Source organism: Peromyscus californicus, unplaced genomic scaffold (assembly GCF_007827085.1).
Source record: "Peromyscus californicus insignis strain IS unplaced genomic scaffold, ASM782708v3 Scaffold_7__1_contigs__length_154581171, whole genome shotgun sequence".
NCBI lineage: Eukaryota > Metazoa > Chordata > Mammalia > Rodentia > Cricetidae > Peromyscus > Peromyscus californicus.
This window is the reverse complement of record NW_026294595.1, coordinates 132,288,605-132,305,434: the sequence shown is the minus strand read 5'-3', so window position 1 is coordinate 132,305,434 and position 16,830 is coordinate 132,288,605. Positions and strand designations below refer to the sequence as shown.

Genomic DNA, 16,830 nt, shown 5'->3' with positions numbered 1-16,830 from the left:
CTAGCATCTACCCAAGCACCCATTCCCCCATCCCTCTATCCAACCACAATCCATCCTTCCCTCCCTTCCTCCACTCACCTTTATTGATCCATCCCTCTATCCATCCATCCCCTGTCCATTCCCATCCCTACCCACTCCTCCAGCCCCTACAGAGCTTTCTATCCACCCACCAACCCCTACCTCCATCCACCGACTGCTCTATCTACCAGATGATCTCTCCACCCACCCACTGACACCGTCACTCATCTACCAGTCACCTGTCTACAGGATTAGGATCTGAATCAGGTGTGCAGTAAGTTTCATCATCCCACCCTTTGAACAGCAGCATGAATAATTATAACTATTATGTATAATTAATTATTCATAAAACAGCGTCAAGACAAGGTAGAATATAGGTGGTCACCAACTTACAATGGTTTAACTTTCGATTTGTTGACTCTACTGAGGTGTGAACGGATATGCACTCAGTGGAAACTACACTGAGACTTTGGAATTTTATCTTCTCCACACTATTACCAGGCAGTACAATATTCTGCCTGATGCTGGGCAGCAACTATAAGCTGTAGCTCGTGGTCAACCATCTGATCATGAGAGTGAATGGCCCATACACCACACATATTCTCTTGCTTGGCTATATGTGATAGCCTAGGAGTACTACAGACATTTTTGTCTTAATATATTTCAACTTAGTGATGGGTTTATTGGAACACAACCCTACTGCAAGTCAAGAAGCATTAATATATCTGGCGGGTGACAGATGAGTCAGCAAAAGCCTGAGGTCATGGTCATTACATAGTCTTCTTTGCTTTTATGAATTGGATGGTCTGATAATTAACACTAGCCATACAACCTTGCACAAGTCCCTCTATTTCTTTATGGCTTGGCTTCCTTATCTGTAAAATGTGGGTGATCGTCTCTGCCCAGCTAATGTCCCTGCATAGCTATATGAAACAAAAGAGGCCAGATCTACCAAAAGTCATGTAAGTTAAAATTCAGGAAATAAGAAAGTACTAAACACAGGTGGACAGTCAAGTGTCCCTCTAGAACCTAGAGCCATCACTGTGGACTTCATTCTTCTGACAGTCTCCACAGTCTAAAACTAAAACTAACACAGTACGGTCTGCTTTCTGGGTCACACTGGGTTGGAAGACTAACTTCTGTTTCGCTTCTAAGGGCTTTGGGGTCAGATCTTACTAATCTTTGCTTAGTCTCACACTATGTGCCAATGTATTACATAAAACCTAGGACCTTAGCAGAAAAAATCTGTAACAGAGATAATTTTAAATGGGAATCCAATGACTTTTTAACATTTTACCAAGAAAAGTCATTTCATATAATGTTCTAGTAGATTCTTTTCCTGGCTTGTTTTCCTGCTTCATTTGAGAATAAGGTCACCAGGTCTAACAAACATCGTATCCCACCTACTACTAACTGACTTTATATAAATCTTCAACTTTCCCAAAATAGCATTTCAGAAGGCCAGTAAAGAGACCATATTGTGACCATTAACTCCTAGGGAAAGCAATATGACCACGAGAGGGAAGGTCATTTGGAGACCAGAAATAGGAACAAAGACCAGAACTCAAGATGGACAGACAAGGAGCACTCTACCACAGGCAGACACCAGGGACAATGCTCTACCACAGCACACACTGGGTACAGTGTTCTACCACAGGCACACACTGGGTACAGTGCACACACTGGGACAGTCTTCTGCCACAGGCAGACACTGGGTACAGTGTTCTACCACAGCACACACTGGGTACAGTGTTCTACCACAGGCACACACTGGGCATGGATGATAGGCTTCTCCACTGCAGTTACAATCTCAACTGCACAAACCAATAAAAAGGGACCATTGTCTTCAAGATTCTAATTCTCTCTATGCTTACTCTTGATTTCTCGGAATCCTTTCTTACATGTCATGTCATCTTTAAATCCAAACTTTCCATTATCATAAAAAATAAGTTTTTCCAATAGCAATCTCTGAAGTCTCCAGAAGGAAGATGGGGCCCCAACAACAACAACTCTACCCAATCCAGAATGATGCCATGGTAATCATCATCATACTACACTTCTTGCCAGAATTTCAGACAATCTTACCCATTACTCTGAGACTTGCTGCGGAATCTACAGTTAGTCTAACTGAGATTCAACTATCTGAGCTCTCTCACAATACCCAACAGAGATACCGTCACCCCCCAAAACAGCAGGAAGCAATTCTAAGAAAACAACACCCCTTCTCCCTAAGGTTTCATATTTCTCAGGGTTATGGATGATGGTTATAGGGTTGGGGGTGTAAGAAAATATTAAACTCAGTATTCTCCTTAAAAGAAAAACTGTCTCAAAAAAAGGGGGGGGGGAGAAGAAATGGAATGGATAGGTATAAGATATTATGGTATATTATTGTATATACTAGTAAACAAATTTAGTAAAATAGCAGCCTTAGATAATTTGCACTGTAATTTGCACTGTTATGGATTCTTATATGTTGATACAAATGTAAACTATTTTTATATTCCTGTTTAAGATAATTTGTATATTGATACAAATACAGAACTATGTTTGTTATAATGTACATATATTTCTACTCTTATTTTAAATATTTATATATTGATACAAATGTAAATTTATATCTTTCATTCTGCATGTATGTTCTACTTCTGTTTAGGATATTCTGTATATTGATATATATTTAAGATTATTGTCATATTGCATATTGCACTATACATTCCTACTTCTGTTATAAATATCTTGTGTATTGTCACAATTTTGAAGTCATCGTCCTTTACCGTACATTTTATAGACTGTTTACCTTGTTTACATGAAGCCTTAGTCCTTAGGTTATTTCGGTAGATAAGACTTACAGATTTATAGTCACCTATGCTTGTCATCTCTATAGTTATGTTAGCTAGGTTATCCAGATTTACAGATACATAGGTTGGATGGACAGGTAATCTTCAAACACTTCATAAACCTAAAGAATATGGCATTTAAATAACTTAGAATTCTGTTGACGTGAAACACAATTGCTCCTGGCAGCACCAATCTGATCCCGAGAGAACGTGGGGCTTCTAAGACATTTCCATTTGGAAGTTTGTCTTCTTGGTACAAAATGGCCTACTGGGCAAAGAACTACCCTTGCCTCAACTGCTGACAATACGAGTGCTGTCCTTCTGGACAAGCGGGACACAAGGAAAAGTGACTTCTGAACTCTGCCAAGAAGGATAAGATGGTCTTTCAGAATTCCTGCTTCTGAAAATGGTCTGTCAGATACCCTAGGCCTGTAGCCAATTCGAATGCACCAACAATGCTGAGAAACATTAGGTGACTGTCCAGGCTGCCAGCTGTCTCTGTCTACTCTTGCAAGATTCCTGAAAGTTGCTTGCATCCATCTTCCATTTCTCATGTACCATTATATTCCTTCTTTGATGGGATTCCAGGTCTTTGATGGGATTGAAGACTAGCAGTTATAGTTACAACTTAGTGTGTGTGTGTGTGTGTGTATATATATATATATATATACACACACACACACACACACACACACTTAGATAGAACATATTAAGTATTAGATTCAGGTTCTTTAGGATAGGACACCTTTTGGAATGATCTTTGTAACATACCATTTACCTACACTCTAGACTTCTCTGGATTTTAGTATGTGTTTCTTGCTTGATATTGTTCGCGTTGGTTGTAGTTCCATCTTATCTAGGTCATTATACCTCATTACTCCTGGACAATATTTGATAACCATTCCTTTGTATATAGTCTTGTATTAGGTTAGAACCTTCTTATTTAGACAAAAGGAGGAGATGTAATGGGTAGCCATCCCAGCTTTGATCTGGAAGTTCCAACCCCCATTGAGGCTTCGGTAACTGTCACGCCGAGGAGAGGACCCTGAAGACCCGAGATCCAGATGCGCCGGCTCTCTTGGTTCCTGGACCCTGGATGCTGGAGGTAGACCGAGCAGAGTTCCCTAGAGAACACCGCTGGACTGTGCTACACCTTTCCCAGACCCTGTAACCTATCCCTTCACTTGTAAGTTACCCCACAAAATAAACCTCCCTTTTAACTACGTGGAGTGGCCTTAATTTCACCAATAGCACAAGGTAAGAGTTCTCCCATCTAAGTATAACAGGAAAATGGACAGTTTCTCTGAGGATGACTAAAACAGTTTGCCTGCTTTGTCTTCATAGCCTATTTTGTCATGTTGAGTAAAAAGACAACCCCACTTGCTCCCCCTGTATCTGCCCACTTCCAGGGCAACATGTTTGTATAACAGCAAAATGGAAAAGACCAGCTGGGCTTGAATAGCTTCTAATACAGAGGCTTTTAGACAAGAGTGGTGTTTACTCCTGTTGTGTGTTTTGGCTCTAAATATTTGGTTTGGGGCCTGATCCTCCTTAGTATTGGTACAGAAACTGTTAATCTTATTAATATCCACAGAGATGTGTCCACAAGGAACAAAGTTATTAAAAAAGAGGAAGAAGAATGAGATGCATTGAACAGATGGCTTTTTAAAAGTCATTTAAAAAAGACAAACCAGTATAAATTCAGAGGATATAAGTGATTTAATGCAGCAAATGCGGTTTTCTTTAATAAAAATGTTTGTTTACTTTGTGGGTCGGGTAGTGATTAGATATAGCTAGATTAATGCAGATGGATTTCAAACCCAGACAACATGGTTCTCCCCTTTGAAAATAGCAGCACAAAGTCCCCCAGACTGGATCTGGATTCTTAAATTTATATTGACCCTAAATCAAACTATATAGAGAAAGCATACACAGTTAACACTGAATGCCTACTAATGCCAGTAAGCACCAGCACACCACAATTAGGATTCCTGCTACAGTATCCAAAGCAGGCCACAATGACCCTAACAACCTTCTGAAGACACAGGCATCCTCATAGCTAGAAACAAGATCAAAAGTTTAATTAAGAGGGCTCTATTTACCTAAATTGCCATTCTAGCTCTTTATTTTTAAGCCTAATCTAAACATGTTCTTCAGAACATACTAACTGACTCCAGAAACAAGAGTGACTTATCAGTAGGCATTATCTTGGAAGTCAGATGACACACGCAGAAAATAAGTCAGTTCTTCCTGTTGCAGTTTTGAGTCTGGAAATATCAGAATGAGACTAGCTCCTGGGAAAACAGCAGTTCAGGACGCGCACATCTTGTTAGACAGGGCTTGCAGGAGAGCAGCGGAGCAGGAACCAGCTCCCTCCCAGTCCAATTAGAAAAGAGCCCCTTGGCAGCTCAAACCTTCCCAGCCCCATTCTTGCTCATTAATGCTGGGTCTATAACACAAGGCCCCCTAGACTACAGTGCACACCCTCTGGGATAATATGGTGTCTCAGTCAGTTGGTTCCACTTTAGCATTCCCAGACCGAACTGCTCAAGTTCAATTGATCCCTGTTGGTCTAAGAAAAAGAAACATGTCTGCTCCTTTTCCAAATTCCCACAGTAACTCTTCATAAACAGCAAGGACAACCCCACAAGTTCTCTGGCTTGCTAAAGTCTGAGCAAACACTAATTTAGAAAACAAACGTTAGGTGTCCTTCCCTAAAGCTGGCCACACAAAAAGGAGCTGCCCCATTGCCACCAGGGAACCACTAACAAGTTTTTCCCTTCCTGCACATCCAGTTACCGTCACAATGAGATTTCTTTTTTCCTGAATCATAGGAGCAGGGGAGGTGGCAGAAGAAATGAATTCAGTTTAGATGGCCTGAGCCTTTTTATTAAAGGACAGGGCACTTCACTGCAGAGCAGCAGGCAGTTACCTCCCTTCCTTCTTCCTAAATAAGGAAATCTATGGCCCTGCTATCCCGACACATCTGTGGTGACCACAGGCCTGCAGCATGGGAAGAACAGCAGCTTCCACTGTCCAGATAGGAACCACTGAAACATACCGGAAACGCCCTCATCCCATCCGAGGCGTCCAGTCTGTAAGCCCCAGTTCCCGACCAGCCCCAAGCCAGGGATCACGCTCCCCTCCAGAGTTCCGAGGGCATTTTCCAAGCATATGGCACCAAGGGCACCTCCCCACCTTCACCAGGCAGTAATCTGGGTGCTTTGCCACACTGTCTCTTGCTTCCTAGTGAATACAATGTGCTTATCACACATCGCAGAACCGGGAGGAGCCAAATCTATTTCGGCGAGGCCACACTGACTGGCCACTCAATCGAGAACGTGGCAAACGGCACAAGAACAGGAGGCTTACTAATCTGATGCTACGGTGATTTTTTTTTTAATTGTAGCAAAAGGGGATGACCAGCTACCATCTATGATTTTACTATTTTACTTTTTCCTTGTTTTTTTTCTCTTAAACCTGGCTTACACTAGGTCATAACCAAACTGTTGTTTGGCAATACCAGCGAAGACTATCTTTCACACTTTTGGCTTTATTTTCTGTAGTAAGTCTCCAAATGAGGTTCGGGGACAGGATGGGGGGGGGGGGTGTCAGTACTCTGAACATGTTCAAATAATTTATGTTACAAGAAATTATTTTAAAATGCAATATTTTGAGAGGGCAGCAGCTGTTTGGTTCCACTTCATGCTTCCTCTAAACACATTTAAAGAAACCCTTCATGCCCTATAAGGTGGGTCCCTGCCCTCTCTCCTCACAGACCGGAGTCCCACACTGCAGCCAGTCCCCCTCCGAGGCAGGGCTCCAGCCTCTGGGGGGACAGCGCAGACAGCTGACAAGTCCTCACCAGCGGCAGTGGTGCAGAAAGCCGGGATCAACTCTGCAGCGGCTTCTCACGCTTGAAAGGACTGAAGGACGAGGCACAAGCTGTTGCCTCACATCCGCTGCCTCTTAAGGTTACAACAAACCAGACTCAGATCCAATTAAAATCCCCATCATTTATGTTTCCTCTGAGAAGGACAAAGCAAAGATGACCTGTGCTTGCTGGGAACACAACCAGCCATGTATGGTCCTGGGTGATAAATGAAGAGTTAAAAAAAGATTAAAAATTGAAGTCATGACAGCCATGAAATTGTTTATTCATGGTAAGGTGTTGCGGGCAGTTACAGCTGTACAACAGTAAATTGTTAACAACCGTTTCCTGAGGAATTTCCATTATAGATCACAGATCAGATAAGACAAGAATCGGGTGTGGCATTGGGGGAGATCACCCTCTGATGCAGCTGGTATGTTAGCTGCAAGTTGGGAGGGCTCCCCTTTCCCAAAATCACTTTCAAGAAAACTTGTACTTTGAAGAGGATGACATTTACCCTAATTGCTGCATCTAATTAAAATTAAGGTAATTAAAAATATTTCAAATGCACTTTAAATGTGATGTAGGGCATAATTAAAAATCAGATTTTAAAAAATATCATTAGGGCAGTTGGGTGAGGGCTGGCAGAAAGGAGGCGGGGGGAATGGCTCGGCTCTGGGGAAACAGGAGGGAAATGGCAGTCTGTCAAAGACATTACAGGGAGATATGGTTTTTCCCTTTTAAAGACCAGAACGCACCAACGTGAACATCTGTGCCCTTGCCTTTCCCAAGAACGTGGATGTTGAGCAGCACGGCTCATGTCAGTCTTCTCCCCAGCAGGACGGGCCAGTGAGTCAGAAATGTCAGCGGCTTGCAGCGCTGCTGCTATTGTTTGAATTAGCAGGAAGAGAAGAAAGAAGGAGGGCCACCGGTTCCAGAAACCAAACAGGCAATGTCTGCCTTCACACACAGAGTGACAGATGACTAAGCAACTCCGTTACAGGCACAGTGAATCCCACTGCGGAGACAGCAGGTAGGCATGCTACAGGGAATGCAGGGGCCAGGGACAGGCAGTGCCAGCCTTGACCACCAGTCAGCTGTCCAACAGCTGGCTCGTCAGCTGCCTTGCGAGCATCAACACCAGAGTTCAATCTCCAGAACCCACACTAAAAAACTGGGTGCAGTGGGGTACACCTGCAATCCTAACAATGTGAAGGTGAAGGGAGCAGAGCCCTGAAAGCTTGCAGGCTACCTAGCCTGGCCTGTAAGGTGAAGTTAGGCCAATGAGAGACCCTTTCTCAAACTAATGGTGGAAGGTTCCTGAGGACTCCCCCTGAGGTTGTCTTCTGACCTCCACACATGCCCATGCCCTGTCCCCACCACACACACACAAGTAAAAACAATAACAAATGACAAATGAATCAGACAGAGCAGGAGGCTAAGTCTGGTGGGACTCTGAAATTTATTCTTCAATATGTAAACCACGAGGTGAAATTACAGCTAGAACGTCAGTCACTGAGTCTCCCCTTGAGTAGGCCAGTCTTGGATCAGGTAACCTGTTACAGACAGAACAAATGCTTATATCCCTGCCCCGCAAAGTTCTACATTGAAACCTAATTTCCAGTGTGATGACACTTGGAGGCAGGGACTTTGAGAAGTAAAGAGGCCAGAGGCCTCCTAGGGAAGATCAGTGTCCTCATAAAGAGACTCAGCAAGCTTTTTACCCTCTTACCACAAGAGGACACAGCAAGAAATGGCTACCTGGAACCAGGAACCCAAATTACCAGACACCAAAATTGCCAGAGCCTTGTTGGACTGTCCAACACCAGAACTCTAGGAAACCATTTTTTCAGTCATTTGTGAGCCACTTGGTTTATGGTACTTTGTAAGCACAGCCCAAGTTGCCTACGACCATGCCCGTGGCATGTTTGTGGGCTAACGCTACCTAAGCACCTGCATGGCAGACGGTGCTGAGGGCCCAACCCTGAGCTCAACACCTAACAGGCACTCAGATGTGCCTCTGAACGAACTTGGGGGAAAGCTCACTCAGAAACCAGCTGACCCAGAACCCCACAGCAAACCTTAGCAGTCATCAATCCAGGACTGGGCTGAGCCATTCTTAACAATAACAGTCTACAGAGCAACAGAAATAGCTTAAGTTTGCCCTTCAAGAAGCCACATTAAAATTATTCACTGATTTATTTCTGTGAGAATTATCAGTCAGGAAAGAGCCTAGTCAGACATGCTCTCAGGAGAGAGATTACCAGAAAGATGAAAATAACACGCGCAGAGGCAGATTTCCTGTGACCGGCACTCAGGCAGACTCACTCCATTGTCTCTTACCTTCAGAAACCTGAAGGATTCAAACAGAGCTGGAATCTGTATAACGAATACAACCCCATGCACAGCACATAGACACCTACATTGCAGTGACTGCACATGACAGCGGAGACCAAGCATGACATGGTTTGGAAGTCAGGACACAGATTTCGTGACACAGAACATTATGAAGTGCCTACTGGGCGCCAGGAGCTATGTGTGACAAGTTAGGGTCTCTGATTTCCTCAATAACACTAAGGGACAAGGTTGTCAACTCTAGCACTGCAGGTGAACATACCCAATTTTACAGAAAATGAGGCCAGGAATCAAGGCTCACCTTGTCTGTTTAGGTCTACTGCTCATTCAACAAATAGGAAATACTATTTACTGGGCATCAATACCCAGTCTTTTTTAAGGAACTAGAAAATAGTAGTGGACAAAACAGACAAGCTTCCCTATCCTCTGGACATCCTGACAAGCATTCTGCCATGGTTCACTGCCTCCTCCAGCCTCAATCCACAGAGCCATCTGCTAGTAGAATGATGTCTACATCAACACATTCAAATCTGTCTGGTCTTGCCTCAATAAGGAGCTTCCAAATTCTGATCTGGGAAATTAATGCTGTTGGTGTAAGAATGGTATATTCTAGTACTAACAGAGACCAGGTCAATTAGGGACCTACTCAAGGCATGTTAAGAGATAAAGTTCAGATTTTGAGATGAGTAAAGAGCAGTGTGTATTTCAGGATGGGAGAGAATCGGAATGGAAACAGACTAGCAGACGTGACAGCACCCCTCAGCAGACAGGCAGGCGGAGAGAAACAGCTCTTCCCGTGTCAGCCTTCCGCCCGCACAGATCTGAAGGATATCTGTATTATCATGTCCCAGCAAGCCGAGCAGTGACTGCACAGCACTCAGCTCCACGAGAAGGTGGTACAGGTCCGGCATAGTGGCCACCACGTGCATCTCCTGAATGATGTCATTGAGGTCCAGCTCAGATTCCATGAACCTAGGAGGGAGAACAGGACAGGGTCACTGAAAGGCAAGGGGGACTCTTGCATGTGAGAGCAAATAGAAGCACATCTAGACTGACGCAATCTGTCAAAATGTCTACAACAGACCAACCAAGAAGTACACTCATCCAGACATCACACTGTCACACAATTTCCTCGGGAAATCGATTTCCTCATTACAAAAATCAATCCTGGATTCAGATCTCATTACAGGGGTCCCCTTACTCCTACAGCCACAGCTGCCTTTTAAGGCCCTCGAAGCATTCTGCAGCAATAAATGATCTGCCCTCCAGTCCTATGGATTAGCTACCATTACCTCTTGGGGTGCCTTTCACTCGGAGGCCCTGGACTGACTATGTCCTAATCCAGAGAGGGTTTCTTACTCCCCTTCAGATCAAGAGGCAATTATTCTCCTCACCCACACAAAGGAAGGGAACGAGACACTGCAGCTTCCCCAACAGCCACCCTCTTCCTTTACGCCACGTCTGGTGAGAGGAGACAGGCCACAGGTCAGGCGGCTCTGGTCTCTGACATTCTGCAATCACTGCCCCCTGTCACTCACATGTCTACCCTGAACCTCCTCACAAACCTCTGTCCACATACAGGGAACAGGGCTACTTTGCATTCCCTCTGCACGCCCTCCGCAGTGCCTGATGACTAAGGAGTGCCTGGATGTACAAGACAGGAATGTCTGCTCTCAGAAGCAGATGAGCTAATGCAAGTGCAGCAACTGAACAATTCCCGAACCAAAGTGACTGAGAGAACACAACGGCTGGGCTTGAACCTGGCTCAGCCACTTTCTTGGTGTCTCTATGTGTCGCTTTCTTCATCTGTAAGTGGGATAATAATGGTACCTATCCTACAGGGTGCTGTCAAGTAAGAGTCAAAACACACAGGACACTTAGCACAGAGTCCAACTCCTAGGAAGCTTGCTGCTTCTATGCTGGGCCACTATCATGACTCTGAGTCCAGGTTCTCTTCTGGAATGTATGCTTTGATCAGACAGGACCTCTAGCTGTTGTCTCTTATATCCACAGATGCCCATCTCACTAAGTGGGGTCCACAAAAAAGGGGCGGGGGAAGGAAGGAAAGAAAGGGAAGGAGGGAGGGGGGACATAAGCAGGGCCTGTGGAAGTCACAAAGGATTCTCATCTTCTAGAAGCTGAAGGCTAAGCAGATATTGGAATCAAGAATCCATAAAGAGCAAAATCTAGAGAATATATTTATTAAAATACTCATATTTAATACCCCTTGCCATTATTTTTCCTGCCATTATTTTTAAACACTTACATATATATTTTATAATTATAAAATATTACTTTTCACAGAGAACTGAGAAAAGAAAGGCAAGCTATTTAAAAGTATACAAAAGTCATCCATAATCCTCTGAGCCAGAAATAACCACTGATGATATTCCAGTATGTTTGGTCATTTTTCTCAATTCTTAGCCTTTCACCCACAAAGCAAATCTCTGTGGTCTTTGCTCAATTTCACTGCTGCTGTTAATATCAGCTAAACATTCTTTACAACAGGAAGAACCAATTCCTGACAAAGTGCTGCTACTGGTTGCTCGCTCTCCTTCTCCCAAGAAGGCCCTCACTGACTGCACCACTCTCCCTGGTGCCGAGCCTGGCCCTGGCTTCCAAGTCCTTCTTGAGATAGTGCTCCAAGAAAAGACTGCCAATCAATCAGAGTGCGTGGGAGACTGTTTATCTGAAATTCCCGTGGAAAATCATCAATTTTAAACAGCTGCATAGTAAACTCGCTCGTGTTGGTGTACTGTAATTTATTTAAAGAATTCCCCTCTCTTAGACACTCAGATAGTTTCCAGTTTCCCCCTGTAACAAATGGCATGTAGCTGTCTGTGTGCATTCACAATCACTGTGTGGGGTAAATTCCCAGGAAAGAAAGCGCCAAGTCCAGGAGCGTGCATGACTTCACAGATTCTGATAAAGTCTGTCAGAAAGCTAACAACCATGTTTCAAGGGCTGTTTTCTCTCCCCCTTCCCAAGCAGTAGTAGCTACTTAAAACTGGCTCCAGTGCAAGACAGCAAAGAAGGTTCTTCAAACATTCTGCATTTCTGATTTTAAAAACGACTAACATTTTTCTGTTTACTATTTCCATTTATCCTTTACCCATGTTTAAACCAGGGTCTCATCCTATCTCCTAATTTATAAAATGCCCTCTATATCTCTTAATTTATATGCTATACTTTTTGGACATAGTGGTCATTATTTTTAATTATTTATCAAAATAAAAGTTTCAAAACCTCAGGTAGTCACACCTTTGTCTTTGCCAACTCTATTTCACATGTATATGAGTGAAGTTTTTCTATGGGAAGATCAGATGCGTTATGTCTTATGAAATCTGTTTTCACATGCTACAGGGCCAGGTCGGCTGCCACAACTCCATCACCTACCCTTCCCCTCCCATCTGAAGAAGTGTTATCTACGACACACTAACCTATGATGCACACTGCTATCTGTTTCCAGCTTTCCACTCTGTCTCACTGATCTGTTTACAAACTCTGGAGCCTCCACATTCCCACACTGCTGCTGCTTTCATCTGCTGTTATAAAACATACCTTGTCATTCTTTTCCAGTTAAGTTTTCTTGCCTTCTCTTACCTGCTTAATATTCAAAGCAAGTTCTATAATTATTTTTAATCAAGATTTTCCAATATCACCTTTTAAAGGATCCTTCTTCTGTGCTTGTAAATAGATCATGTTTTTAGACCATTCAGAATTATGGATCTGGAGGGCTTGTGCAAGGCTGGGAGGGTAAATCTGGGGCAGATCACTTGCCTGGCATACAGAAGGCCCTAGATTCAATACCCAGCACCGCAAAAGGAAACGAAAATTGCACTGACGTCAGGTATCAATGTGTGGGGTAGGCCAGGTAGTCTCAAAAGAGCAAGAAGTGCAGAGGGGGCTTGATGACCCAATGCAGATCATGAGAAGGCTCCTCCAGGGCAAACTACTTCCTGCTCACCTCTGCTCTCCAGCACCTGCCTCACTCACTGTGACCACAGAAACTACCACAGTGCCCGTCAGAGGGAAGAACAAAGACAGGCGCTGCCCGCTACAAGTATGACTGTGACTTGAGTCTGCTTAAAAGAAGACAGGGTAAAGTCCTCATGCTGACTGGATGACCCTAGAGCTTTGTGACATCTGTTTCAGAGCTGTACTTCGGGGGACAGAGAAACTGATTCTGGGAAGTAACCAAGACTTCAAGAAGACATATACCCTTCCACATGAGAGAATCTAATGAAATTCTTTTTTATTCTTAGGAATCTTAAGAATCAGAATTACCAAGAGATGGAATAGATTTCTTTGCCAAGTTAGATCTTTGTCACTGGGAAAGATTAAAGAATAAACACCAATCCAGTACGATGACACAGACCTGTTAATCTCAACACTTGAGAGAAGAGGCAGATGGATCTTGGGGAGTTCAAGACCAGTTTGATGTACATAGTGAGTTCCAGGTCAGCCAGGGCTGCATAGTTAGACTTTGCCTCAAAAATAAAATAAAATACCCCACTAGATGTGTTGGTAGGTACCTGCAATCCCAGCCCAGGATGATCACAAGTTCAAGACCACCGTGGCTACATAGAGAGTTCAAGAGCAGCCTCAGCCACACTTGGAGGCCTTGTCTGAAAAACCAAAAGCTGGGGCATAACCCAGTAGTGGACAGCTTGCCAACTGGGTACAGCGTCCCAGGGCCCAACCTTAGTACTGAATACAGAAACCAACAAGGAGACAGAACAGCCAAGGCTTAGACAACAGGAGTAGCAGATTGTTCCTCTGTCCAACTTCGCAATTCTTTGAAATGTAAGATTTAGAAGGTCAGAACATGATTCAAGGAAAACAAACAGCAGAAAAGCAAACTGTAAGTACATCACAAAAGTCCTACTAGGCGCAGTGCTACATGGGTAATGAGACATAATGAGAAATACTTGGACTCAGGAAGGACTACGTGGGTGTGACCATGAGCTGTGTGCCAACAAGCATTCACCAAACCTATACAGGTGCCAGTCATTGGCCTAGGTACAGAGAAGACTGTAACAGACAAAGTATCAGCCCAGTGTCTCAGAGCTCTCAGCCTACCATGAATGTAAGCCACCCATTACACACTAGTAAGTGTACGGATGTCCAATGCTGCCCAAGAGGCACCACTGGAACACCCAGTGTGGTCAAAGACAGAACGTTAACTACTAATTTCTAAATCTTGATTTCCTTATCTTCCTGGTTGAAGGATAGTGAGGATTTAAAGAAACAATACATATAAAGTGCCTAATAATATTGCTGGCTCACAGCAGCTGCCTTGAGTCTGTTATGTTATCAAAAAGACAATTCTCTTCTGTTTCTGCTGACCATGTACAGCCCACTCACTTAAAGCACACACTACTATTTGCAGAAGGCTGTCTTCAGGGAGCCAGCACAGCTTCAGCAACACATGACTCACAGCCAGGGGAAGGGTCGGGTGAGAGGCGATGGGAAAGCAATAGAGCAACATATTAAAACAGTAACCAGGCAGAGATGGGGTCATGGACTCCATCTGACAGGACAGAAAATGTTCTCCTAGTCTGCCCTTGCTCATTTGCTTCAGACAAGCAAGATGTTCTCCCTCAACCACGAGAGTGAATATTAACCAATGACCCCAGTGTTCAAAAACACAGGACTACAAAACCGAGCGAGTCTTAGATGCAGTCATACTAGCAGCCATCACTGCAGATGATACTTCCAACCCAATTAAAACAGCTGTTCTCAAGGGGTGGTCCCCTGATGTGGCTGAAACAGTGGGAGCTCCCTGGGGGAAAGAGATGAAAATTTTCCTCACTCTAAGGTACTATCAGCCCTTTTCACACTTCTTTCACCAGAGTTCACACCATGGAGTTTTCCCAAGGTCCACACAACAAGGGATATCATCCGGGGTGTGTGTGTGTGTGTTGTGTGTGTGTGTGTGATGTCTATGGCGTATGCAAGTGTGTGTGCTACTGTGCACACCTCATACCTGTGTGCATACACAGAGGCCAGAGGAGCATATCAGGTGTCCTGATCTGTCGTTCTCCATCTAATTCCCTTGACGGTCTCACAAACTGTAGAGCTAGGCTGGGGGCCTCAATCTCCAGTGATCCTCCTGGATCCACCTCCGGAAGTGCTGGTGCTACAGGCACATGTGCAGGCCTTTCACAGGGGTGCTAGCAATCAGCACTCAGGCCCCTGTGCTGGCACACAAGTGCTCTTACCCAGTGAGCTGTCTCCCCAACGCCTAGATCATTATCTTGATGGCAAGTTACACACTTGCATGTCCTGGTGGTCGCTACAATTTCTTAAGAAAAGGCTGTGAATCACTACACTAAACGATTCCGTCCCTGTGAAAATGTAAAGAGCTAAAGGCCTACTACAGAAGCGGCACACTCAGTGTGATGTTTGGAACAGAGGTGACAGCACCAAGAGGCGGCTGCAGGTGGAAGGCGGTCTGCCGGCTGACTCTGAACCCCAGACAAATAAGAACAGCCCTGGGGAGGCTGTGATCAAAACGACACTCACACGTACAGGAAGATAAATCTCAACTGCAAAGTCTCATTCACATACACAGGAGCAATTTCCATCTTAATTGCCCCTCGCTGATCTGGAGAATTATGGAAGACATCATGCCAGCAAGAATTCAGGAACTCGGGATTAAAGCACAAGAGAGTTTCCTAACTGCTTTTTGACACAACAAAAAGTTCTTTATGGTAATTTCCATTTTTATATGTTCAAAATTTAAACTAAAATAGCACATAAACTTTTTTTCCCCGAATGGCAAACACTGTTTAAAGAACATAAACCTCTTTCTGAAAAGCAGCTTATCAATGGCCCCACAAGAGAGCAGTGGTACCTAATGAGAGGCCAGCAGCCACAGATGCCATGACTTCACCACTCTCCAATGCAGCCCAGTGGCTGCCTAGGGCACAAAGGCAATGCCGCCATTCCAGGGCACAAATCAGATCTCACATTTTCAGTGTTATCAACCTGCAGCACAGCTTCCTCCTGAGGGGTCCTTGGCTTTCAGACCATAGGGATACAGTAAGATGCCAAGGACTGCACAGGAGCTCTCGTGTTTACTGAGCACCTGCAGCCCAGCAGACGCCCCAGCAATGCCACAGGAACAAACAAGACACAATCTACACCCAACTGCGAGAGCCCAACATGGAGAAACAAGAAAGCAAACAGCACAGGTCTTAAAGAGTGGCCATGTCTACCGTGAGAACTGGGGAAGGAGAAGCAGCTGAAGGGAAAAGGAAGGGTCAGAACAAGTAGCTCAGAGTAGTTTTCAAGGATTCCAGTTGCATGCCCTTCAGTCTGGGCATTCAATGTCTAGGAATTCCTATAGAAATATGCAAGCACAAAGGTATATATATACACAAGGAAATCTATCCAGCACTGCTTATAAAAGTCAATGTTTAAAATGATCTAAACTGCTAGAGATGGTTCAGCAGTTAAGAGCACTGACTGCTCTTCCAGAGGACCCAGGTTCAATTCCCAGCTCCAACATGGTAGTTCACAACCACCTGTAATTCCAGTCCCAGGGGATCTAACACCCTCTTCTAACCTCCGTGGGTACCAGGCACACATGTGATACACAGACAAACATGCAGGCAAAACACTCATATACATGAAATAAAATAAAATTGTAAAAACTTAAAATAACCTAAAGTCCATCAATACAAAAATAACTAAGTACATTGTAGGATTTCCTAACCATGAAATACTGTATACCAGCCAAAA

At 44.1% G+C, this 16,830-nt stretch overlaps 1 protein-coding gene across 4 annotated transcripts in view; it reads right to left on the bottom strand.

Moving 5' to 3' along the window:
- Ctnnbl1 (catenin beta like 1) overlaps positions 1–16,830 on the bottom strand; it is a 178,160-nt gene that overhangs the window by 114,696 nt on the left and 46,634 nt on the right. For all 4 annotated transcript variants that reach the window (XM_052726476.1, XM_052726475.1, XM_052726474.1 and 1 more), the window contains exon 4: positions 9,914–10,053. In XM_052726476.1, the coding sequence (XP_052582436.1) occupies positions 9,914–10,053 (140 nt within the window). The remainder of the gene's footprint in view (positions 1–9,913; positions 10,054–16,830) is intronic.